This window comes from Mobula birostris, chromosome 15, assembly GCF_030028105.1.
Source record: "Mobula birostris isolate sMobBir1 chromosome 15, sMobBir1.hap1, whole genome shotgun sequence".
In the NCBI taxonomy this organism is placed as follows: domain Eukaryota; kingdom Metazoa; phylum Chordata; class Chondrichthyes; order Myliobatiformes; family Myliobatidae; genus Mobula; species Mobula birostris.
The window spans coordinates 50,614,815-50,642,785 of NC_092384.1; the positions used below are offsets into that span (position 1 = coordinate 50,614,815).

The window sequence follows — 27,971 nt, forward strand, 5'->3', positions numbered from 1 at the left end:
ACCAATGCAATCAAACCTGTCCTATAAGGATGTGATCAAGTTTGAACACAAATCTCCAGATGAGGTCAAACCAGTACTTTCTAAAGGTTTAGCATGGCTTTCCTGCTGTTGTAGCTTATGCCTCTTTTGATAAAGTTATTAGCCACTTTCTCACCATGCCTTGCTACTTGCCACTTCCAAGGGTTACTTTTACCCTTAGATCGCTCTTGTCCTGCATTCCTTCTATAACAGCATCCTTTGTCCCAGCATCTTATCTTAAAAGATTTCCCACTAATGATGTTAAATTAATTAGCCTCTGGTGACTTTAACAAGGGAGTAACATTCACCACTCTCTAGTCCTCTGGCACCACCCATGTATTCAAATAGCATTGAAAAATTATGGTCAGTATCCCCTTAATTTCCTCCAGCATTCCCTCCCACCCCAAACCTTACAATGTATCTCATCTGGTGACTTACCTATTTTAAGTTCAAATAACTTTTCTAGTATGTCTATGCCATCAACTTTTCTCAACTATCTCACATTAGATGTTTTTATAAATGCTTTAAATTATACTGTACAAATTTAATTTAAAAATTTAGATTATTATTTATTTTATATAATTATTTATATTATTAGTAATTATATATGTATACATTTCATAATTATTAAATTATTAAATATTTAGATAAAAATGGAAAGAATACTTTAACAAGTATTCACAAGTGAAGAAAGATGCATAGTACTCATCTAGTGCATTTTGTATTCCCCTAAGTATCTTTATATATTGCTGGGCTGGATCGACTCACTTCCCTTGAAATTGATCGTCCTCCAATGACTTTTTTTTAAACTTTGAAATGCTCCTTTTATATACCTATCCTAAATATGAACATAAATATTAAGATTGCTCACTGAATGCTCCCCGTCAGAACTTGGTACACCTGGCTCAAGGACAGATTTCTAAAGCAGATAATGGAAGCGGTTTTGACACATTGACTGTATTATGACAATAGAGGAAGAAGCCTCAATTGTCTTTACTGTAGATGTTATGAAATTTTCAGGTAAAAGTCAAACATGCTGCACTACCAACTATCCCAGACACATTTCAGAGACTTTTCAACCACTCTACCTTAACTCATAGTAATAGTAATTGGGCTAATTGACATCCCTATTATACCTACCCTATAGGTTTTACACTTCTCTATAATCTCCTACATATTTGCTCCCATATATCTCTCCCAGCTGTTGAAGACTGACAGAATCCATTCACCAGTGTAAGGTTCCCTTTTTTGCTTCTTAGTTTTACCCAATAAGATTGTGCTTGACTTTTTTGTGACATAATCTCACTAGTGTATTGCAGTATCAACACAGCTAAATTCCTTACACTGACCAAGTGTGAATTGCCTTCCCCATTTCATTTTGCTTTATCGCCTTTAATTTTATTATTTTCTGTCTCTGACTTCTGAAACATTTGCATACTGTGCAAACTCTAGCTCTCGTTGCTCTGCACTACAGTATTGCCTTTTCCTTCTGAATACCCACTTGCCTGAACCACCCCCCACCCCACCCGCTTCGTGCTTTATTTCTCTCTTTCTTTCTTTCATCCCACTGCCGTATTTAGTTCAAATCCTAGCAAACTCAACTATTCCCAATGAGGCTCCCCCTCACATCAAATATTTTGAAGAGCAAGTGAATATCACTGGACAACAAAGATTTTGCTTCTTGAGTACTTTTGGGTGTATCTTATAGGTTTTGGGCTACTGATCATGAAAATTACCATGAAGTTTCCCTATCATGCATCATTTTAAAAAATCTTTATTTGTTATCTCAATTCATAATTCAACTTAATTAAAACATTGCCCACAATGGAAGCTGAAAAGTTTTCTATCTTGTCCAGGCATGCTTAGGCGGGGCCAATGCTGCATAGCAGAACGAGTTTTAAGAAGGCTATACATTTCTGCAAAGGATCTCGATATTTGAGATGGATATTTCTCAGAATAACTGATGCAAAGAATAAGGAAGGTATTTCTGTTGGTCCACAAATCAAACAGGTCATCAATGACAGGCAATTTGAGGAACTTCTAGTAAGACTGGAGAAAATTGCATGGAAGGCATTCAAGGACGCTGTTAAAAATTTTCAAGCAGCTGGTTGACAAAATGCTTCAAGCATACAAAACCACGAAGTGCAACATGTCACTAAAGATTCATTTTCTGCATTCCCATTTAGACTTCTGCCCTGCAAATCTTGGTGCTATCAGTGACAAACATGGTGAAGGATTTCACCAAGACATTGCAGTCATGGAGAAATGGTATCTGGCAACTGGAATCCATCAATGTTGGGTGATTGAACACTCAAAGCGAGAAGCCTCAGATGCTGAGTACAAACGAAAATCATCAGTAAAACATCTTAAGTTAGTTGAACTGTTGCAAATCATCAGCACCATTATGCAATACATCATATTCTGTTTTCAAATGTTTTTATTGTGAAGCAACATCAGCTTAACCACAACCGACAATGTCCTAAAGTACAATGCTTCTTTCTTTTCTTTCATATAACATAATGAAAGTCAAATGAACATATGTATAGTAAACAAGCAAAAAGCAAAGGAAACCCTACCACCCCGTCTTCTTTCCCCTTCCCAGCCCTCCCCTCCCCTCACCCCTCCCGTATGTGCTGTTTAGGTCCTACTGCCCTCCACACTCAGTTCAGCTGTCAGTCTCTTCTAAATACAACTGTAATGGTTGCCAGCTTTTTTCAAATTCCTTGAGTCTGTCCTTGATAACGTATCTTATCCTCTCTAGATGCAGAGTATCCATTAATGCAACCAATCATTGTCTGAGTGATTGAGTTTCCTCCTTTTTCCAGAACATCAGTATGAGTTTCTTTCCATTAAGTATGCCACAGGTCAGGAGTTGTTGCTGGGTAGCCTGGAATTTATTTGACCTCGCAGAAGTTCCAAAAATTATTAAAATGGGGCCTGGTTTTATCTGAACCTTTAGTACCTTCGATAGGACCTCAAATATTTGCTTCCAATACTCTTGTATCCTGGGAAATAAACAATAACTATGTAACAAATTTGCCCCTGAGGACTTGCATTTCTCACACATTGGGGACACCTCTGGGAATATTTTATGATTCTTTACTTTTGAGTAATGTAGTCTATGTACGATTTTAAATTGTATTAAACAATGCCTGGCATTGATGGAACACGAGTTAACATACTCCAAAGCCTCATTCCATATAACCTCCTCCATCTCCGTACCCAACCCCTTTTCCCACTCTTTTTTTAATATTATCCATTGTTGTATGACACTTGTCTTGTATGGCATCATACGGATAGGCGTTGGTGTGTTCTGTCCCTAAACATGATCTTAAATAATTATCTAATTTGTCAGGTTCTGCCGTCTCAAAACCAGAAAGATGTGATCTTATACAGTGTCTTAGCTGAAAAAATGACTGTTTTGCAATCCGAATTTGTCCTGGAGCTGCCGAAATGACGCAAAAATCCCTTGTATGTGTAAGTCTCCAACACTGTGTATCCCTAATTCTTGCCATACATCAAAGGCCCCATCTATACATGAGAGGATAAAAGAGGGGTTGGCTGATACAGGTTCAAGAAAAGATAATGTTCTGAGTTTCAAATGCTTCCCCATTTGTCTTCACATCCGTATGGTGTTATGGATAATGGGATTGCCTCTACAACAGGCTTTATTTAACTGAATAGGGGACATAATGATTGCCCCTATGGATTATGGTAAGCAATACATCATATTCAATAAAAGCTAATTTCTTGTTTCTCCAAATTCCTAAGAGATATTAGTAGTCTGAAATTATATTTATGTTCAGCTTCACTGGGTCTATCATTTAAAAAATTATGAGGAAGCAACACTTTGAAAAAAAAAGGTGTAGCTATGGGCACCCGTATGGGTCCTAGCTATGCCTGCCTTTTTGTTGGGTTTGTGGAACAATCTATGTCCCGTGCCTATTCTGGTATCTGTCCCCCACTTTTCCTTCGCTACATCGACGACTGCATTGGCGCTGCTTCCTGCACGCATGCAGAACTCATTGACTTTATTAACTTTGCCTCCAACTTTCACCCTGCCCTCAAGTTTACCTGGTCCATTTCCGACACTTCCCTCCCCTTTCTAGATCTCTCTGTCTCTGTCTCTGGAGACAGCTTATCCACTGATGTCTACTATAAGCCTATGGACTCTCACAGCTATCTGGACTATTCCTCTTCTCACCCTGTCTCTTGCAAAAACGCCATCCCCTTCTCGCAATTCCTCCGTCTCCGCCGCATCTGCTCTCAGGATGAGGCTTTTCATTCTAGGACGAGGGAGATGTCTTCATTTTTTAAAGAAAGGGGCTTCCCTTCCTCCACTATCAACTCTGCTCTTAAACGCATCTCCCCCATTTCACGTACATCTGCTCTCACTCCATCCTCCCGCCACCCCACTAGGAATAGGGTTCCCTGGTCCTCACCTACCACCCCACCAGCCTCCGGGTCCAACATATTATTCTCCGTAACTTCCGCCACCTCCAACGGGATCCCACCACTAAGCACATCTTTCCCTCCTCCCCTCTCTCTGCATTCCGCAGGGATCGCTCCCTACACAACTCCCTTGTCCAATCGTCCCCCCATCCCTCCCCACTGATCTCCCTCCTGGCACTTATCCGTGTAAGCGGAACAAGTGCTACACATGCCCTTACACTTCCTCCCTTACCACCATTCGGGGCCCCAAACAGTCCTTCCAGGTGAGGCAACACTTCACCTGTGAGTCGACTGGGGTGATATACTGTGTCCGGTGGCTCCCGGTGGCCTTCTATATATTGGCGAGACCCGACGCAGACTGGGAGACCACTTTGCTGAACATCTACGCTCTGTCTGCCAGAGAAAGCAGGATCTCCCAGTGGCCACACATTTTAATTCCACATCCCATTCCCATTCTGACATGTCTACCCGCGGCCTCCTCTACTGTAAAGATGAAGCCACACTCAGGTTGGAGGAACAACACCTTATATTCTGTCTGGGTAGCCTCCAACCTGATGGCATGAACATCGACTTCTCTAACTTCCACTAAGGCCCCACCTCCCCCTCGTACCCCATATGTTACTTATTTTTATACACACATTCTTTCTCTCACTCTTTTTCTCCCTCTGTCCCTCTGAATATACCTCTTGCCCATCCTCCGGGTCCCCCCACTTGTCTTTCTTCCCGGACCTCCTGTCCCATGATCCTCTCGTATCCCCTTTTGCCAATCACCTGTCCAGCTCTTGGCTCCATTCCTCCCCCTCCTGTCTTCTCCTATCATTTTGGATCTCCCCCTCCCCCTCCAACTTTCAAATCCCTTACTCACTCTTCCTTCAGTTAGTCCTGACGAAGGGTCTCGGCCTGAAATGTCGACTATACCTCTTCCTAGAGATGCTGCTTGGCCTGCTGCGTTCACCAGCAACTTTGATGTGTGGTACTTTGAAAAAAAATGTTCTCCCGTGTACTTACCCCTTTGTAAATATTATTGAAGATTTCCTTCCTTCTAATTGACTACAACAGGGACCATCTTTCAAATATATTAATTGGCTTGCAGTTATAAGGATGTGAAAGATGCTTTAGAAGTTCAAATCTACACAAAGTGTGTTCAGGCGGTTTACGCAAGAAGGGCATCCCTGCCGTTGATTCTCATGTTTATACAAACTGATTCCTACATTGCCTGATTATGATGGCACCATTAGACTTAATAGTATAGATGCTGATGTCTCCGACTTAAACTGGAACAGCACTGATTTAAATAATTCTCCTTTAAAGTGCCGGCGGCATTGAATACCTCCACCCCCCCCCCCCCAACTCTTTCGGATTTACTAGAATGCTAACTGAGGCCAGAATTCTTTCTTTGAAGCACAACAGATATGGTCCTGACCTGAAACATCGACTGTCCATTTCTCTCCATCAAGTCTGCCTAACACGCTGGGTTCCTCCAGCATTTTTTAAGTGTGGCTCCAGAACTCTCCCGTCCTTACGCGCCCGAAACACTTTGATCACTGCATTAACATGGGCTTTATATTGTCCTGATTGTGCTCTTTCTTGTAAAAATTGTGTATAATTTATGTTTTTTTGTGAACGTTGGCTATATAATGCGACACTGCCGCAGTAAGATTTTCATTGCAACTGTGCATAGACAATAAACTCGACTACGGAATTGTGATTGATAGAGGTCTCGTCCTGAAAGCAAGGCCGATGGAAATATTTACATATGGCTCATTGTTTATGGTGATAGGACATACCCTCTTGCCACCTCTCTCCATTCCACGTTCTCCATCCTGGAAACGGTGACCGCCAGGCGAGCGGCGGGGATCCCTCGGGCCGTATTGAGGACGTGAGTCGTTAGCGGGCTCTGGGACATGTCGCGTTCCCAGGAGTTACTCTGTTGCGAGAAGGTGCTCAAAAGTTTACTGAAGCTACTATGTTAAATGAATTTTTTTAATAGAAGAATGTTAACAGAAAATTGCCTAAAACATTCAACATATAACACATTCCCCTCAGACCTTCAGTTCGTGAAGGAGGGAAAACCGCCAGGTGAGTATTTTTTAAACATTTCAGAAATGTCCACGAATTAATCTAATCTATATGAATATAGAATAGGAGTTCGTTAATGTGATTCAATATACTGTATCCGGTATTATTATATTTTTCTTTTGTTTTATAATATGTATTCTCTTGGACTCTGTATTCTTCTATATAGAATTTAATAAAGTATATTGGAAAAGAAAGAATCCCATTTTATCGAGGATTCCACATTAAATTAGGGCACTGGTTGGTGTTCCGAGCGGCCTGGTAGAAACAGGCGCGAATCTGGGCAGTAGTACACCAGACTGTTGTCGATGATGTACATCCTACTGTCCCGGCCTGGTCGGGAGCAGCCACTGCACACCTGTTAGTATAAACCAGGAGTGGCCAACCTTTTACATTCCATGTGTCAGTTTTTTTCACGCACGAGTTCAGATGCGCCGTACAACTCTTTCAATTCTTGTAAAAGTATGATAATATAGACATATATTTAGCATTTTTACATGATTTAATGTAAAACAAGATAAACATTACTTACCTTAATGAGACTATCATAACTTCTTTTAACAAATATATTTTGTCTTCTTTTGATTTCTTCCTTTTTCTTAATCACATATTCTTTCCGTAACTCAGACCCAAGCACTAGCTTCAGTTTTCCTTCTATTTCGGTCTGATGTTGTGTTTTATAGTGTCTGTTAAGATCATGTCTTCTATTATGTGAGAAAGTGTTTTCACAAACAATGCACAACGGTTTTCCTGACGGACCCGCTATAAATAAGAACTCATTTTCCCACAGTTCATTGAATTTACGCTTACTATCAGTTTCTGCTTTTCTTTTACTCATTCTCTTTTGCACTGTGATGGGTAACTGAATGTAAAAACAAGGCTTAATTTTCGAAAAAGTACAACACGGCAAATGTTCACAAAGGACGGACAAAGCACAACTCCGTAACACACAAGTGTCAATTGTAAACTGACTGGCAAAGACCTGCGACGCATCGCTGGTGCAAACGCCTGGCGCAGGGATGGCCAACCTGTGGCGCATGCGCCAAGAGCGGCGCATTGCACCCCAGTGATAATAATAAAAAAGTAAGCCTACTCATGCAAAAAGTATTAACCAAAAACCGATTTGTAGAAAAAAGAATCTATAACAGGAATTCAAGTAGCTTAGAGCTAGAAATGGGTTTTACTGAGAATAAATCTAAAACTTGGCAATTATTTTTAGCGATTTTATTATTTCATGCACATCTTTTGGCGAATGTTACCTTCTTTCACATTAATCTGTTTTCAGTTTTTAAAAAATGTTCAATGAGTCAAACTAGGAAAGAAGGACTTTTGTTCTGCAGTCGTTCCGTAACTGTTCCATAACTTCAACTGCTCCTTGCTTCAGTCTAAGATCCCCTCGTGTTTTAAGAAGGCAACGATAATCCCGGTGCCGAAGAAGAGCAAGGTGGCATGCCTGAATGACTATTGACCTGTGGCTCTGACATCAATTGCTATGAAGTGCTTCGAGAGATTGGTTATGGCACACATCAACCACAGCCTACCAGTCAACCTCGACGCTTTGCAATTCGCCTACCGGAGCAACAGGTCAATGGCAGATGCCATCTCTCTGGCCCTACATTCCTCCTTAGAATATCTGGAGAATAAAGACGCATACGTAAGGCTCCTTTTCATTGACTCCAGCTCTGCCTTTAATACCATCATTCCAAATAAACTGATTCCTAAGCTCCGGAACCTGGGCCTTAGCACTCAGATCTGCAGCTGGATCTTCAACTTCCTCACAGACAGGACCCAGGCTGTAAAAATAGGGGACAAGCTCTCCTCGACAATCACTCTGAGCACCGGTGCCCCACAAGGCTGTGTACTCAGCCCCCTGCTGTACTCACTGTACACCCATGATTGTGTAGCAAGTTTCCATCGAACTCAATATATAAGTTTGCTGATGACACAACAATTGTAGGCTGTATCTCGGGTAATGATGAGTTTGAGTACAGAGAGGAAATTAAGAACCTGGTGGCATGGTGTGAAGACAATAACCTATCCCTCAACGTCAGCAAGACGAAGGAATTGGTTGTTGACTTCAGAAGAAGTAGTGGACCGCACGACCCAATTTACATCGGTGGTGCGCAAGTGGAACAGGTCAAAAGCTTTAAGTTCCTCGGGGTCAATATCACAAATGACCTGACTTGGTCCAACCAAGTAGAGTCCACTGCCAAGAAGGCCCACCAGCGCCTTTACTTCCTGGGAAAACTAAAGAAATTTGTCCTGTCCCCTAAAACCCTCACGAATTTTTATAGATGCACCGTAGAAAGCATTCTTCTAGTGTGCATCACAACCTGGTACGGAAGTTGTCCTGTCCAAGACTGAAAGAAGCTGCAGAACATCGTGAACACGGCGCAGCGCATCACACTAACCAATCTTCTGTCCTTGGACTCACTTTACACCGCACGCTGTCTGAGCAGTGCTGCCAGGATAATCAAGGACACGACCCACCCAGCCAACACACTTTTCGTCCCTCTTTCCTCCGGGAAAAGGCTCAGGAGCTTGAAGACTTGTATGGCCAGATTTGGGAACAGCTTCTTACCAACTATGATAAGACTGCTGAACGGATCCTGACCTGTATCTGGGCTGTACCCTCCAAATATCCGGACCTGCCTCTTGGTTTTTTTGCACTACCTTACTTCCATTTTTCTATTTTCTATTCATGATTTATAATTTAAGTTTTTAATATTTTCTGTCGATTTGTAATCCAAGGAGCGGGAAGCGCAGAATCAAATATTGCTGTGATGATTGTACATTCTAGTATCAGTTGTTTGGCGATAATAAAGTATAAAATAAGTATCAAATTAAAGTAACTGTTCAATGCACATTTGATATTTGTTTAATCCTGAGGTGCCAGGGAAGAGGAATAAAACTGATCTCTCGGGATTCTGGGCTGGTATTATTTGCCCGACCCTATGTAACCAGAGTGATGTTATTGGACACCACGTCCCCAGATTTTCATCAAGTTCCCACAAACGAATGGGTGAGAACTAGGCGGTGTGTGACTTGGGAATGAACTCTGTTGTTTGTGTGCAGATTATTTTGTGGTGTCGTTGACCTTTTGAGGCTCAGGTCTTCGCCACCTCATTGCCACCCCGTCATAGTCTAATTCTGCTCCCGTGGTTTATGGTCTAAACTAGTGATCAGCAGGGTGTAGGAGCAGATAGCTGCCATTCAGATGTTAGTGACTACATTCGTTTCAGATCTTATTTTAGCCTAAAGGTGATGTGTGGGTCGAGTTTTTTTTTCACACAAGGGTTACCGGGCGTCTAGAATGCGCTGCTGGGGGTGGTAATGAAAACAAATATATAGGCATTTAAGAGGATTTTAGCCACTGGAATGTGCAGAGAATGGAGGAATGCAGACATGCGGGCAGAAGGGATTAGTTCAGTGTATAATTGGTAATTAGTTTGACAAGACATCATGGGCCTGTTCCTGTGCTATTTGGTAATATTTCTATTTGCTTCTGGAATTGGGGGAATTGGTTGTGCTGTCCTGAGCCTGTATGCAGAAATATGTTACATCTGTTATGATCTGAACTTGATGCAACCTTTCCCTTGCTGCCTTTTCGATCCACCTATAATCCACACCCCCCACAACCCCCACAAAAAAAATAGTTTCTCTTCAGTTTCCTTCAGAAGCAATATATTGATGCTAGGTAACAGAAAGGATGGTACAGTACTTGAAAAAAGTTTTCGAGAGGTAACTGAGGTATGGATGAAGAAAAAGCGGTGGATTTGCCATATACAGATTGACATGTTTCAACTCATGACATCACAGGCAAGTCCGCTGGAGATGATTGAGGGTAAAACAAATTGGATTAAAGTTAGTAAAGTTAAGGTGTAATTCATTTATTTATTTTCTATATTAACTTGTACTTCATTGTACTGTTGCCACTAAGTCAACAAGTTTCACGACACATGCCATGATGTTAAACCTGATTCTGATTACAGAAGTAGGCATGTCCTGGTTCTGTCCCACATAGTGTCCATTCACTATGAGAAGAAGGAGTAAGGGTGAACCAATTAGCATGGCTTAATTGGATGCTTGGAAGGATTTTGAAGTGAAGAAATATATTATTCAACAAAATGAAAGTACACAGTATTGTGGGTAATATACTGGTGTGAACTGAGGAATTGGTTAATAGTTGGAGAGCATAGGGTAGGAATGAACAGGTCATTTTCAGATTGGAAATCTGTGACATGGGGGAGGACAGATTACTGCTGCAGTTCCAGCTGTTTATGATCAATAACAATAATTTTGATCATATAATAAATCCTGATTTGCTTACATTGCAAATCTGAAGAGAAAGTAGGTTGTACTGATGATGTAGATTGGATTTTAGGGATTTATATCAAGTGCATGAGCAAGCAGGTCCTCCCAGGTCATGGTAGGATTCAGTCCTGTGAGCTGTTTGTAACCTGGACAGTTCACCAATCGGAGATGTGTCCGTGAACTGAGTTCCCACCAGAAGACGTCTGCAGCAGTCAGCAAAACTATCCTGCCTGCCTCCCAAATGCCTATTCATCTGCATGGGCTGCACATGAGGTGGTGGTGAAGACCTGTGCTTATTACAGCACCGAAGGATGCCATTTAGAGCTGAGGGATAACAGCACCATCTGCTGTATCAGAAATGACAGATGGAATATGCTGTGAGAAAATTGTGTCTCCGTCCAGTTTAGTTCAAAGTGTAATGTTCTTCAAATGCTGAGAGACTGAAAGGAGATGGTGTTCAGAGAGACCAGAAGACCTTTATAGACAAATCACAGAAAGTCACAATGTGGGTGTGATAAACAATTAGGGAGTCTAATGCTAAGAAGCAGGGGGATAGAGATGTCTTGCTCCATTTATGTAGCACACATGGGATACTTTGTGTGAGTTTAGTTCATATTTGTGACGGTGACAATCACTAGTTTGACACTGTGATGTTATAGAGTTACAGAAACAGGCCCTTTGGCCGTCTAGTCCATGCCAAACCATTTAAACTGCCCACTCCCATTGTCCTGCACTGGGACCTTAGGCCCCCCCCCCCACCCACCAGTACCCCTACCATCCATACACCTATCCAAGCTTCTCATAAGCATTGAAATCGAGCTTGCATGCAGTACTTGTAATGGCAGCTCATTCAGACTTTCACATCCATCTGAGTGAAGAAGTTTCCCCTCATGTTCCCCCTAAACATTTCATCTTTCACCCTTAGCCCATGGCCACTGGTTGTAGCCCCATCCAACCTCAGTGGAAAAAGCCTGCTTGCACTTATCCTATCTATACCCTTCATAATTTTGTATATGTCTATCAATTCTTCCCTCAATCTTCTATGTTCCAAGGAATAAATTCCTAACCTATTTAATCTTTCCTTATAACTAAAGTCCTCCAGTCCTGGCAATATCCTTGTAAATTTTCTCTGTACTCTTTCAACCTTATTTATGTCTTTCCTGTAGGTATGTGACCAAAACTGCATGCAATATTCTAAATCAGGCCTAATCAACATCTTATACAACTTACCATTCATTGTGTAAGACCTACCCTGGTTGGGCCCACTGAAGTGCAACACGTCACGCTTGGCTGCATTAAATTCTACCTTTCACTCTTTAGCCCATTTTTCCAGCTGGTCCAGATCCTACTGCAAGCTCTGATACTCTTCCATGCACTCACTGCACCATCAGTCTTGGTATCATCCACAAACTTGCTCATTCAGTTTACTACATTATCATCCAGATCATTGCTATAGATGACAAACAACAACGGACCCAGCACCAATCCCTGCGGTACTCCACTAGTCACCCTGCAGTTTCATCACTTGCCTCCCACAGGGTCTGAGGGAACACCTCGTCAGTCCCTGGGGGTTTATCGACCCTCATTTGTCTCAAAACAGAAAACACCTCCTCTGTACTCTATATAGGCTGCTTTGCCTTACTTCTATAGACTCTGTGTCTGTCTCCTGAGTAAATACAGATGCAAAATTTATTTAAAATCTCTCCCAACTCTTTTGGCTCCATGCATGGATTACAAACTCTGATCTTCCACAGGACCAATTTTGTCCTTAGCAATCCCTTTGCTCTTAACATGTCTGCAGAATCCCTTAGGATTCTCCTTCACCTTGTCTGCTAGGACAACCTCTTGCCTTCTTTTAATCCTCCTGGTTTCTTTAGCAAGTGTTCTCTTTCATTACTTATACTCCATAAACACCTCATTTGCTCCTACCTGCCTATACCTGCTATGCACCTCCTTTTTTAAAAAAACAGGGTCTCAATATCTTTTGAAAACCAAGGTTCCATAAACCTGTTACCTTTACCTTTTATTCTGACAGGCGCATACAACCGTTGTACTCTCAACATTGCACTTTTGAAGACTTCCCACTTACCAAGTACTCCTTTTCCAGAAGACAGCCTGTCCCAATCCACACTCACCAGATCCTTTCTGATACCATGAAAATGCCTTTCCCCATTTTAGAATCTCAACTCACGGAACAGACCTATCTTTTTCCATATTTACTTCGAAACTAACGGCATTGTGGTCACTAGATGCAGGGTGTTCCCCCACACAAACTTTGTCACCTACCCTGTCTCATTCCCTAATAGCAGATCCAGAATCACTCATACTCTTATTGGGACTGCTACATACTAATTAAGGAAACTTTCCTGAACACATTTGACAAACTCTATCACATCCAGTCCTTTTACATTATGGGTGTCCCAGTCAATATATGGAAAGTTAAAATCACCTACTACAACGACCTTGTATTTTTTGCAACAACATGCAATCTCTCCACAAATTTATTCCTGTAAATCCCTAGGACTGTTGTGTAGTTGTAATACAGCCCCATTAATGTGCTCATACTTTAGTTAATACTCTGTTCCACCCATAATGCCTCTCTAGGCAAGTTCTCAAATCAGTGCACTGCTGTGGCATTTTTCCTGACCAATAATGCCACTCCTTCTCCTTTAATTCCTCCCACTCTGTCACGTCTAAAACAAATGAACCCTGGAATACTGAGCTGCCAGTCCTGCCTCTCCTGCAACTGTGTCTCACTAATGAATGCAGTAGCATAATTTGAAGTGTTGATCCACGCCCTGAGTTCATCTGTCTTTGCTGTGATAATTCTTGCATTGAAATATATGTCATTCAGGACATTAGTCACAACATGCTCAACCTTTAGATTACAGACTTTGTCTGAGGTCTTACCAACGTCTGTCCCCATGACCTCTCCACTACCATCTGTTCTGGCACTCTGGCTCCCATCCCCCTGCAGCTGATAAGAAACAGACAAGAGTAGTACTCTCTTGAGTTGGCAGAATGACGGGTGATGTCATTGAAAATTACAAGATACTTCTGGGACTTGATCTAGGTGCCCATGGGCAGACATCTAAAAACAAGGCCTTAAAATAAAGGTTGCTCTTCAAGGTACAAATTTCTTTACTAAAGTGGTAAAAAAAATCCTTAGCATTTCTCAGCCGAGAGAATGGTGGGGGTTCCAGTGCAGGAATTCATATTGGGAATAGTGGATTAGTGCTGGAAAGTGGTGCTGAGATAAAATATTGGCCACAATCTTATTGAATGCTGAAGCAGGTACAGGTGTTCAAATGGCCTGCTCCTGAACCTGTTTCTTATATTGTTGGATCCTCTGTACGTCTTTGGATACATGTCTAACAACACTGGTCACATTTGAAGAGGACGCTGAAGCCAGAAGTACAGTAAATATTCCAAGGATCAAAAAGCTTCAAGAGATTATTAATAGGATGGTGGAATGAGAACAAAATAGGCAGCAGTGTTGTAAACAGTGTGGCTTCATCAATGATAAAAATATTAGACCATAAGACAAGACAAAGGAGCAGAAGTCGGCCATTCGGCCCATTGAGTCTGCTCCACCATTTTATCATGAGCTGATCCATTCTCCCATTTAGTCCCACTCTCCCACCTTCTCACCATAACCTTTGATGCCCTGGCTACTCAGATACCTATCAATCTCTGCCTAAAATACACCCCAATGACTTGGCCTCCACTGCCGCCCGTGGCAACAAATTCCATAGATTCACCACCCTCTGGCTAAAAAAATTTCTTCATATCTCTGTTCTGAATGGGCGCCTTTCAATCCTTAAGTCATGCCCTCTCATACTAGACTCCCCCACCATGGGAAACAATTTTGCCATATCCACTCTCTCTATGCCTTTCAACATTCGAAATGTTTCTATGAGGTCCCCCCTCATTCTTTTAAACTCCAAAGAATACAGTCCAAGAGCAGACAAACATTCCTCATATGTTAACCCTCTCAATCCCAGAATCATTCTAGTAAATCCTCTCCAACGTCAGCACATCCTTTCTTAATTAAGGAGCCCAAGACTGCTCACAGTACTCCAAGTGAGGTCTCACCAGCGCCTTATAGAGCCTCAACATCACATCCCTGCTCCTATACTCTATTCCTCTAGAAATGAATGCCAACATTGCATTCGCCTTCTTCACCACCGACTCAACCTGGAGGTTAACCTTAGGGGTATCCTGCACGAGGACTCCCAAGTCCCGTTGCATCTCAGAACTTTGAATTCTCTCCCCATTTAAATAATAGTCTGCTCGTTTATTTCTTCTGCCAAAGTGCATAACCGTACACTTTCCACTTGTTCGAGTTTGAGTTTGGAAATCTTTGGTGAAGTGAAAGAGCAGAGGGATCTGTAGAATAAGGGAAAATGCAGGAAATAATTTAGCAGGTCTGGCAGCACCAGTCTAAAGGGAAACTAAGTAAATAAGAATATTTACTTGAGAAAATTAGGTTGAGGAAATTTATTGTAACTAATAGGAAGAGAAGAAAGGCAGCTTTAATTTGCAGAGAGGGTGGAATGACAGAACAAGGGACGACGTCAGGGTTGGCACGATGGTGTGCAGCCAGTGAAGCCATCAGGTTGAGAAGTTAATGAAGCTAATTAGAGAGAGCAAGAGGGAGAGAAAACAAAGAGACATGTGAAAGTTGCAAACATAGGTCAGAACTGCATTATCGGCTGTGTTTTCCTCTCTCCATTTATGGGCTCAGGTTCACAAGGTGGCACCTCAGCTGAGTATGTTACGCCTTGTGCTCACTCTTTCACTCTCTCCTTCCCCCCATTCTTTGCCATTGACCTTCTGTGATAACACATACAACATGCTGGAGGAACTCAGCAGGTCAGACAGCATCTATGCAGAGGAATAAACAGTTGCCGGCTCGGGCTGAGACCCTTCATCAGGAATGGAAAGGAGGGGGGAAGAAGCCAGAATAAGAAAGTGGGAGAAGGAGAAGGAGTGCATGTGGTGCAGTTAACCTACTGAGCTGCGTATGTTTCAATGCAACAAGAATCAGAGGAAAGGCAGATGAGCTCAGGGCAAAGATCAATACCATCCATTAGTGAGACTTAGTTACAGCAAGGGCAGGACTGGCAGTTCAATGTTCTGGGATTCGGTTGATTTAGATGTGACAGAGTGCGAGGGATTAATGGAGAAGGAGTGGTATTACTAGTCAGGGAAAATGTCATGGCAGTGCAGTCAGGACAGACTGGAGAAGTTGGCTGGTGAGGCGTTATGGGTGGAACTGAGTAATAAGTTAGGTATGAACATGTTGATGGGGCTATATTGCAGACCACCCAACAGTCCTAGGGATTTACAGGAACAAATCTATAGAGACAGTGCACACTTTTGCAAGAAATAGAAGGTTGTTACAGTTTATCTTGGGGTACCAGGCAGGGATGCCCTCTTAGTCCATTATTATTTGATATTGCCCTTGAAACTTTAGCAATTGCTATCCGAGACTCACCTAACATTTTTGGTATTACCCGTGGAAATGAAATACATAAGTTATTATATGCAGATGATTTGTATTATATATTTTTAATCGTGGGAAACCAATTCCCACTATTTTATCTTTGCTGGCTGAGTTTAGTAATTTTTCTGGTTATAAACTGAACCTTAATAAGGGTGAACTATTTCCCCTAAATATGCAGGTTCCTGTTTATGGATGTTTACCATTTAAATTAGTTACCAATTCTTTTACATATTTAGCAGTTAAAATTATGAAAAAGCATAAGGATTTATTTAAGGCTAATTTTTTACCTTTAATTGATCAGATTAAACTTTTGTTTACTAAATCGTCACCAATGTCTCTGTCATTGATTGGTTGGATCAATGCTATCAAGATGATTATTTTGCCTAAATTTTTATATTTTATTTCAAGCAGTGCCAATTTTTACTCCGAAATCCTTTTTTGATAATGTTGATTCCAAAATTTCTTCATGTATATGGCAGAACAAAAATCCCAGGTTAGGTAAAAAACACTTACGGAAATCTGAAAAGGAGTTGGGTTTAGCTTTGCTGAATTTTAGTTTTTACTATTGGGCAATTAATATTCGATATTTAAAATTTTGGTTATGGGACTTGGACGTAACTTCAAGTCCACATTGGGTTAATCTTGAATGTAATTCTTTACAAGGGTTTTCATTGGGTTCTATTTTAGGAACTTCGCTTCCCTTTACTCTTTCTAAATTGTACAAACAAATGAATAACCCAATAGTAAAACATACTTTACGTATATGGTTTCAATTTCGAAAATTTTTTGGGTTGAATCAATTTATTTTAGCAAGTCCTATTATATCTAATTTCTTCTTTCAACCCTCTATTATGGATCAAGCATATCTGGCTTGGAAAACTAAAGGTATAGTACGATTTTCTGATCTATTTTTGGGTAATTGTTTCATGTCCTTTGAACAATTATCTAATAAATATAATTTGCCTAGATCCCATTTTTTTTTAGATACTTACAGATTAGAAACTTTTTAAATACTGTTTCTCCTACCTTCCCAAATTTACATTCAACGGATATTTTGGAAAAAAATTTAGATTTAAATCCTTTTCAGGAAGGTGTAATAGCAATTATTTATGATATAATTATGAAAATATGTCCAGATGTATCTAATAAAGTTAAGACTGATTGGGAAAGGGAACTTATGATTACTTTACTGTTTGAAAAATGGGAAAAATTCTTCAATTAGTTAACTCATCCTCTATATGTGCTAAACATGCGTTGTTACAGTTTCAAGTAGTGCATAGGGCTCATAAGTCAAAGGATAAATTAGCTTGTTATTATTCTCATATAAATCCTATATGCAATAGATGTCACTTTGAGGTAGCTCCTCTATCTCATATGTTTTGGTCATGTCCTTCTCTGAAAAAATATTGGAAAGATATTTTTGATATTATTTCAACTGTTCTGAAAATTGATTTACAACCTCCCCCTGTTACTGCAATTTTTGGGTTACCAGTGATAGAGTCAAGTCATTTAATCTTCAGCTTGTCGGATGATTGCATTTCTTACTTTAATGGCTAGAAGTTCCATTTTGCTGAATTGGAAAGAGATTAATCCTCCCACCACATTTCATTGGTTCTCTCAAACTATGTTGTCTTTAAACTTCGTAAAAATTAGAAGTGTTATTTTTGATCCCTCTATTAAATTTGAAAAGACTCGGAGGCTGTTTATTTAACATTTTCATATGATGTAATTTGACCTTTCCAAACTTATTCTATTCTTTTTTAATATATGTTGAGAGGAGCGGAGTCATCGACACTAATGGTTCCTTTTTCTTTGATGATATATAACAGCCCATGTCTTTTTTTCAGTTTAGTTGATTAACACTGTTTAGGTTAGTTTTTCTTTTGGGGTATATTTTTATTTTTTTTCTTTTTTCATGATTTTTTTTCTTTTTTTTGTATATTGCATTTGTATCCTGTATGTTTGGGAGGTTTAATACGCATGTGTCAGCTGGGTTTATATTTAACTACATTAATTATAACAATGTAATCCCAACAACTTTGTATCAACACTATGGTATGTTTATTATTATGAAATTAATAAAAAGATTGAAAAAGAAACAATGGGTGATTTTAATTTCCACATATTGAGTGGGACTCCCATACTATAAAAAGACTAGATGTGATAGAGTTTGTCAAATGTGCTCAGGAAAGTTTCTTTACTCAATACATAGAAGTCTCAACGAGAGCGTGTGCGACACTTGAAGCCAGCGAGGGGGAAGGGAGATGAAGTGAGAAGCTGAGAGGTGATTGGTGGAAAATGAGGAACAGGAATCTGATAGGAGAGGAGAGCGAACCATGGAAGAAAGGGAAGGAGGAGGGGCACCGGATGGAGGTGATAGGCAGATGAGGAGAAGAGAGGGCAAAGAGGGGAGCCAGAATGGGGAATGGGAAAAGAGAGAAGGGGAAGGTGGAGAAATTAGCCAAAGTTAGAGAAATAGATGTTCATTCCATCAGGTTGGAAGCTATTCAGATGGAAAATGAGGTGTTGTTTATCCAACCTGAGAGTGGCAGTAGAGGAGGCCATGGACTGATATGTCAGAACGGGAATGGAGAGCAGAATTAAAATGGTTGGCCACCATGAAATTCTGCCTGTTGGGTTCTGAAGGTGCTCAACGAAGTGGTCCCCCATTCTATGTCGGGCCTTACTGATGTAGAGGGGACTGCACTGGGAACCCACAACGGTCTTGTAAGTGAAGTGTTGCCTCACCTGGAATGAATGTTGTAAGGACTAAATAGGGTGGGTGTGAAGAGTGATGGGGGTATACAGAACTAGAGGGCACGGCCTCAAAACTGAGGGGTGACCCTTTAGAACAGAGGTAAGGAGGATTTATTCTTTTAGCCAGAGTGGCAAATCTGTGGAATGCTCTGTGGGTATATTTAAGGTGGAAGTTGATCATTTCCTGATCAGTCAGGGCATCAAAGGATGTGGCGAGAAGGCAGGTGTATGGAGACTGGACTAATTCTGCTCCTATGTCTTACGGTCTTCTGGACTGTTTAGAGCTTTAAGTGATGGTGAAGTTGGAGGTGAAGGGACAGGTGTAGCACTCTGACTGCGGGGATAAGTGCCAGCAGCGATTTGTGGGGAGGCATAAATGGATAAGGGAGTTATGGAGAGAGCAATCCCTGTTGAAAGCAGGGTGTGGGGGGGAGAGGCAAAGATATGTTTAATTGAAGATGGAGGAAGGTACGGAGAATGGTGTGCTGGATGTGGAGTCTCATGGGGTGGTCAGTAAGGACAAAAGAAATTCTGTACCTTTTACGGCAGTAGGAAGTTGGGGTGTGGGCAGATGTCTGGGAAATGAAGAAGGTGCAGGCGAGGATAATATCAAGAGTAGAGGAAGGGAAACACTGTACTTTGAAGAAGGAGGACATCTGAGATGTTCGGGAATGGAAAATTTCATTCTGGAGCAGAGGCGAAGGAACTGAGAAAAGGGAATTGCATTTTTACAAGTGACAAGGTAGTCAAGATAGCTGTGAGAGTCAGTAGGCTTATGAAAGATATTATGAGACTGGCAGTCTCCAGAGGGAGAGATAAAGCCATCAAAGAAGCGGAGAGAGGTGTCAGAGATGGACCAAGTGAATTTGAGCACAAACAAGAGAAGATCTGCAGATGCTGAAAATCCGAGCAACATGCAACATATGCTGGAGGAACTCAGCAGGCCAGGTAGCATCTATGAAAAAAGTATCGTTAATGTTTTGGGCTGAGACCCTTTGGCAGAATTGGAGGAAAAAGCCGAGGAGTAGAGTTAAAAGGTGGGGGAGGGCAGAGAGAAACACAAGGTGATAGGTGAAACCTGGAGGGGCAGTGATGAAGTGAGGAGCTGGGAAGTTGACTGGTGAAAGAGATACAGGGCCGGAGAAGGGGGAATCTAATAGGAGAGGTCATAGGCCGTGGAAGAAAGAAAAGAGGGGTGGGGAGAGGAGCACCAGAGGGATGTGATAGGCAGGCAAGGAGATAAGGTGACGGAGGGAAAAGGGGATAGGAAATGTTGAAGGAGGGTGGCATTACTAGAAGTTTGAGAAATCGATGTTCCTGCCATCAGGTTGGAGGTTACCCAGGCAGAATATAAGGTGTTGTTCCTCCATCCCGAGTGTGGCCTCATCATGACAGTAGAGGGGGCCATGGACTGACATATTGCAACGGGAATGGGAAGTGGAATTAAAATGGGTGGCCACTGGGAGATATCGCTTCTTCTGGAGGACGGAGCGTAGGTGCTCGGCGAAGCAGTTTCCCAATCTACATCGTGTCTCACCGACATACAGGAGGACACACTCGGGGCACCAGACACAGTATATGACCCCAACAGACACCAGTGAAGTGTCGCCTCAACGGGAAGCACTGTTCACTGTGTCCGGTTAGATAACACTCTAGTTCTCATTTATACGGTTGCCCCAAAACTGGACGAGTTAGTAGTGTTCAGATGGCAGATGTTTGGGCTCTTCCCCTGGTCTGCCCTGATGGCCTTTTGACAGCTTGAGAAAATTCAAACTCCGGCAAGTGGTGAAATCTCTCAGAAGATTCAGCTGCAAAGCTACTGTTACAAACCTGACTTGTCGCTTTGTAAATTGAGCCATCTTACCTTTTTTGGTGTTACAAGATGATGTTGAATGTGCTGAAGTCGTGGTGCTGTCATTTAATTGAACAAGTCTTCAAGAAATGACTGATTATGAGCTGTTGATACCTTAAGTTAATGGGAAGAGTAATTTAAGTGACTCTGAATTTTAGTCCTATGATGTCCCTCTTCAACTTCACAATGTTTGTCTCTTTCACAATGACGGCTTCTGTCAATAATTGTAACTTTGTGCCTTCTGTCTCTATTAATATCGGTGAGCTATGTTGCATTTGCAGTGAAAAGGTAAATCTAGTTAATATTTTCTTTTAGTGAATTGCTGTGCAGGAAGTTCAGTGTACATGGTGAGGGTTTGGATGTGGAAACCCCAGGTTTTCGGCCTGCTGAAGGTTGCTTGCTTAACTCTTTCATACCTACAGGGACTCTATTTTGTGCTAGGGTCAGTAAGAGACATGTTAATGAATAACAGGTGTTCTGTTAAAAAAAATGATGCCAAGTTTGTAAATATTTGGATTAATTTGTTTTTTTTAACCCTCTCCCCTTGCCAGGAAAGATGTTATCTCACAAGAGCAAAAAATCCTCCACAGGGATTAAATCTTTAGACCCGAATGGGACAATTTAAAATTTACCATGCTGTGGGTGTCTACTTAGTAGTTGTATTGCATAGTATACTGTGTATATAAGATGACTAGAGAGCAATATGTTACATATTTGAGTTGAGATGCTCTCTGCATTGAGTTGGAGTTTATAGCGAAGCAGGGAGGAGCGTAGTGCATTTAATATTGTAAGTGTTTAATAAAACATTTTTCGATTACATAATTCATTATGGGTTATATCTAAGAAGTACGTGAATGACATATGTCATCATGTCACCACATCATGGGTGAGCACCTCACTAACGAAAATAAACTAAGTACACACGCCTTCCCAGCTCCTGTGTTTTTCTTTTGATTAGTTTCTGGAGTTACAAAACATCACAGATTTCACTTGCTGTCATTCTGTATTATTTCTGCTGAAAAACTGAGCTCGTGGCAGTGCGAGTTCATTAGCAGAAGCAATAGTGATGACTCTGCAGAGTTTAAGCAAAGTTCAGGACTTTGCTCATTAATAGTAGACACAGGTTATATAAAATGAACACTATTGCATTAGTATTAACATTTCCATTAGCAGCTCCCCCTTTGTCTTTTCTGAGCTTTCTCCACCTCAGTCCATAGTTTAGTCTGTCAATGACATCAGTAGCCTGAAATTCCATTATGTCTTCCATGTCGGAAGAGGCTTGTTGGAAATGGGATAGAAATGTTGCTGAGTATGAGAGAAAAATATTTAAAGAAGTATCGGATTGACTCACCATTGATTGGATGAACTCTCAGAAGCCTTAAAAGAAGAGCAAGCAGGATGGTCAGAGTGGTTTGGGAAATGAATTTCAGAGAGTGGATTACAGACAGTGTGCAAGGGGTGAAGTGATGTTGATGCACCTTTATATATGCGTCACAACACTCTGCTCCAGTCGTATCCGCACTTGAGGTTATCCATTTTTTTCCAGGTGAGGCAGACGTTCACGTGTACTTCCCCCAGCCTTGACTATTACATGTGGTGCAACAAGCATAGACTGGGCAACCACTTCGCCAAGCACCCGGGCTCTGTCCGCAGCGACCACCTTGAGCACCCGGTCGCAAGCCATTTCACCTGTTCTTCCCATTTCCCACCATGACCTATCTGTCCTTTGCTTCTTTCACTGGGTGAGTCCAAACATAAACCAAAACAAGAGCACTTGCATTCTATCTGGGTAGCCTACAATACATTAAGTAATTAATTTTCCAGTTCCTGGTAACCTGCACGCTCTGCTTCCTTTGGCATAGCCCAATGACCCTCACCAAATTTTACTGCGGAAAGCATTCTCTCATGATTGCTCTAAACATGGTGAATTGTCTTAGCGACCATGCAAGTGCACCTGACTTACGCTAGTTAGAAACTTTTTGGCAACCGTTTCCTGCCCCAATTAAACAGCATAGTGTCCCAAATAAACAAAGGGAACCCCAGCTATTTTCTCAATTTTGTTTTGTTTTTTAAGGGTGATCCCAAATAAGCAGCTGCTCCATGTAACCGATGGCCCAGTTAACCAGAATCCACTGTATCCCTTTGCCTTCATAGACTGTGCCTGACCCACCGATTTCCTAGAACAGCTGGTTTCTTACTCCAGATCTGCAGTCCCCTATGTGCACTCTCTTCATGTCCTGCACACCACATGCTTCAGTCTAACTTTTCTGTGGAATTGAAGACACTTTTCTTATCCTTCAGATAAATTTCCCATTATTTAACAAAGAGCACTCTGTATTATTACAGTTGAGTTGAAGGAAGCCACAGGAAACAGAATCTAATGGGTCCAGCCAGGAACTTATAACTAACCCATGTCAGAAAATCCTCAGATTTCACTTGTTAAAGTGCAGGGAAGCGATGATATTTCCTTTAAGGACACAATTCCATTAGAAATGGCATTAAAGTCTACTGGTCTGTCCATTCCATTAGAATGTCATCAGCACTTTAAATTCCACTGAGGTCAAGTGGTGTCATTTACTGAAAGTGGCTGAGGAAGAGGATTTTCAAACTAAAAATCTGATTTCTGGGCACTTGCTCATCTTGTTCTGCAGCATTTTACATTCATTTCTAAATGGACATTGAACCCATGAACTTACTACTTTTTTTGCGCCACTTATTTTAGCTGAACTATTTAATAGACATATATATAGTTAATGTTATTCAGTTTTTTCTTGATATTTATTTATTGCGTATTTTGTTGTACTGTTGCCGTAAAGTTAACAAATCTTACACACATGCTGGTGATATTAAACCTGATTATGATTTCATGGAGCTCCCTTGTACCAAGTCCATGTCATTTGTTTACACAATACGATCGGCCGATACTTAAACATGATAGAATCGAACTCCGTTTGCCACCTCCATCCACTTTAGTGTTTCAGAGGCCAAATATTTTAATGTGGGAGAAGACAATTTGGCTAACGTCCCTCTTCAGTAACTGCGGCTACTGACCTCATTCTGCTGTATGAGTCAGTGTCATATGTAGTTTCAATTGCAATTTTTCTCCAAAAAAATGTTAGCCTTTCAACAATAAAGGAGATTTATAAATGTGGTTGAAAGGAGAGTGCTTCCGTTCCAGATAGAAGTTGCCCAGTCCTGTCCTGACATGATTATTTAAATGTTCTGCATGAAAGTCTATGGTTTGCAGTAAAGGCTCTGTTTGATGTTTTGTAGCTTGGTCCTGCCGTCTGATGTCTGGTTGGGAAACAAGCCCTCTTGCTTCACTACCAGAGTCTCTGGCTAATACTATTACACAACGCAAATACGTTTCTGAGGGTGCTGGCAGGAAGTGTGGTACCACCTCTCGGGTTTTGCTACCTTTTATAATGCAAGAGGTGAGAAACTTCACATGAAGCTGCTTTGTGCCATTGTTCAGAAAATACTTTCCATTAGTCAGACCTGGATTTAGTACGTTGTGCCTTCAACCCTCAACAGATTCACTTTGGGGAAGACATTTTTAATTTGAACATATCTCAAAGATGGAAATTGTAATTTTTTGGGGGGATATGGGGGGCAAGCCTGATTCTTGTATTTTAAGCCAAGTAGTGTTTGACCTTAGTATTGTTTGCAAAATACCAGAAAATTACCTTAACAGGCTGGGACATTTATAAACAAAGATCAAGTCTGTTTACCTCAAATCATTGTAAGCGCAGCTCAGGAAGTCAAATGTTCGTGCAATCGCCCTGCCCTCCAAATATGATCGTGTATTGACTTTTACAGGGTCCTGATTACTCTCTTCCTTACAAGCAAATTTGCCTGCAGGAACGCATCAGATCAGGCAGCATCTATGGAGAGGAATAAAGAGTCGATGTTTCGAGCCGAAACCCTTCCATGGAATTGGAAAGGAAGGGGGCAGAAGTCAAAATTAAAAGTGGGAGGAGTGGAAGGAGCTCAAACTGGTAGGCGATAAGTGAGGCCAGGTGAGGGGAAAGATTTGACTTGGCTTGAAACATCAACTGTTTATTCCCCTCCATAGATACTGCCTGATTTTCTGAGTTCCTCTAGCATTCTGTGTATGTTGCAAATATCTTCCCTTTTATCCTCCCACTCCTCCTGCAGTTACTACTAAAGGGGAGCCTGATCAATCTATTGCCGAATTGCAAATTTCGGCCACCTTGTTACGTGCATTTTTATTATGTGTAAAGTCTGGGTGATATTAACTACACACAGATTTTTTTGCTGGAATCTTAAACAAGTTATATTTATATCTTTGATAATAAGTTTACCTTGAACTTTGAATATCTGGTTCCTGTAACGAACCTTTGCTGCACTACCTTTTCTAACCACTAGGTGACGCTGTGCTATACTGCTGAAGTCAGAATCAGGTTTAATATCACTGGCATATGTCCTGAAATTTGTTGTTATGCAGAAGTACGCTTCTATACATAATAAAAACTAAATTATGTTAGAAGTATATTTAAAAAGTTAAATTAAATAAGTAGTGCAAAAAGAGAAAACAATTGTGAAATAGTGTTCATGGATTTCATGTCCATTCAGAAATCTAATGGCAGAGGGGAAGAAGCCGTTTCTGAATCATTAAGTGTGCGCCTTCAGGCGTCTGTACCTCTCCCTGACGGTAGCAATGAGAAGAGGGCATGTCCCGGGTAATGGGGGACCTTAAAAATAGATGCTTCTGTTTTGAGGCATTGCTCCTTGAAGATATCCTGGGTGCTGGGGCGGATAGTGACCATGATAGAGCTGACTGAATTAACAAGTTTACGCAGCCTATTTTGATCCTGTGTATTGCGCTCCCCGCTGCCCTCCATACCAGATAGTGATGCAGCCAGTTAGAATGCTCTCCACGGTACATCTGTAGAAATTTGTGAGGGCCTTTGGTGACATGCCAAATCTCCTCAAACCCCTGATGAAATATAACCAGTGTTGTGCCTGCTTTGTAATTGCATTGATATGTTGGGTCTCAGAGATGTTAACACCTAGGAACTTGAAATTGCTCACCCTTTCCACTTCTGATCCCTCTATGAAGACTGATGAGTGTTCCCTTGTCTTGTCCTTTCTGAAGTCCACAGTCAGTTTTTTGCTCTTACTGATGCTGAGTGCGAGGTTGTTGCAGTGACACCACTCAGCCAGCGTATCTGTCTCGCTCCTGTACACCTTCTCGTCAGCATCTGAAACTCTGCCAACAGTAGTGGTGCTGTCAGCGAATTTATAGATGGTGTTTGAGCTGTGCCTAGCCACCCAGTCCTGGGTGTAGAGAGAGTCGAGCAGTGGGCCAAGCACACATCCTTGACGTTAATGTTGATTCTCAGCGAGGTGGAGATGTTATTTCTGATCCGCACAGCCTGTGGTCTTCTGGTGAGGAAGTCAAGGATCCCGTTGCAGAGGGAGGTACAGGCTGGATCTTTTTGATCAGACTGGTAGGAATGGAAATGTTAAATGCTGAACTATTGCCAATAAACAGCAGCCTGACATAAATATTAGTGTTGTCCAGGTGATCTAAGGCTGTGTGAAGAGCCAATGAAATCACATCTGCTGAAGACCTATTGTGGAAATAAGCAAATTGCAGTGGGTCCAAGTCCAATGTCTCAAAGCACTTCATCACCGTAGACGTGATTGCTACTGGACAATAGTTGTTACGGCAGCTGACCCTGCTCTTCTTGGGCACAGGTATGAGCGTTCCATGAAGCTGGTGGGAACTTCTGACTGAGATTGAAAGTGAGCACACCTGCCAGTTGGTTGGCACAGGTTTTCAGAGTCCTACCAGGTACACCATCAGTGCCTGTTGCCTTGCAAGGGTTCACCCTCTTGAAAAGACATTGGCCTCCTAGACAGAGATCACCGGGTCACCGGGTGCTGCTGTAGTTCAGGGGTCCCCAACCTTTTTTGCAGTGCGGACCGGTTTCATATTGACAATACTCTTGCGGACCGGCCAACCGGGGGGGGGGGGGGATGGTTGCCAACGGACAAGAGTACAGTAGCAATCAAATACGTTGTGTTTACCCCGAAAAGACTACAATGACCATGAAGCCTTGCGCGGGCACCAGTGCGCATGCGTGACTTGCGTATGCGTGCACGTGCCGTTTTTTGCTTCAAATCATTTTTGGCGATTCTGTTCGGGAGGGGGTGCGCTGTTAATCACGACTGGAATATCGGTGATAAGTGGCTAAGACACTCAATTTCGTTTCTAAAAGGGTTTATCTAACGAATTTAATATTAAACACACAGCGCATATTTTCCTCGCATGAATATAGTGATAAGTCAATTATCAGGGGAGGACAGGGGAGCTCGAAATAAGTGTTGAACGAACTCCCAGTAGAAGTGGCAGAAGCAGGTTCGATATTATCATTTAAAGTTAAATTGGATAGGTATATGGACAGGAAAGGAATGGGGGGTTATGGGCTGAGTGCAGGTAGGTGGGACTTGGTGAGAGTAGCATTCGGCACAGACTAGAAGGGCAGAAATGGTCTGTTTCCGTGCTGTAATTGTTATGTAGTTATATAAGTAAGTCAATATCATCATAGCATTTTAAGTAACGTTTGGATATTAAACACACAGCGCATATTTTCCCCGTATGAACATATAAAATCATTGCAACACACCAATATCACTGAATCAGTGGGAGCCCTGGGCTTGTTTTCCTGCAACAAGACGGTCCTATCGAGGGGTGATGGGAGACAGCGATACTCGAATGGGTTCCTTATGTCCAGTCTATTCCGCAACTTAGTTTTCGTTGCGTTCATTGCAGAGATATGTTGGAAATGGAAGCAACGTTTTCAGTTCTTTCGTGGCTATCTCAGGATATTCAGCCTTAACTTTGATCCAGAATACTGGCAGAGATGTTAAGTCAAACATACTTTTCAGCCTGCCGTCATTTGCAAGCTCGAGGAGTTGATCTCCTTCCCACGCTGACATGGACGACGCGCGGGTAATGACCTC

General features: G+C 41.6%; 1 protein-coding gene across 2 annotated transcripts in view; it reads right to left on the minus strand.

The window, feature by feature from the left end:
• Window positions 1-26,097, minus strand: part of uraha (urate (5-hydroxyiso-) hydrolase a) — a 29,127-nt gene extending 3,030 nt beyond the window's left edge. The window contains exons 1-2 of one of the 2 annotated variants that reach the window (XM_072279763.1): window positions 26,034-26,097; window positions 6,258-6,397 (exon numbers count right to left, since the gene is read on the minus strand). In XM_072279763.1, the coding sequence (XP_072135864.1) occupies window positions 6,258-6,376 (119 nt within the window). In that variant the 5' untranslated portion in view covers window positions 6,377-6,397; window positions 26,034-26,097. Of the gene's footprint in view, window positions 1-6,257; window positions 6,398-20,990; window positions 21,163-26,033 lie in introns of those variants that run through there. The other variant, XM_072279762.1, reaches the window with a different exon arrangement.
• Between the last annotated feature and the right edge of the window lie 1,874 nt (window positions 26,098-27,971).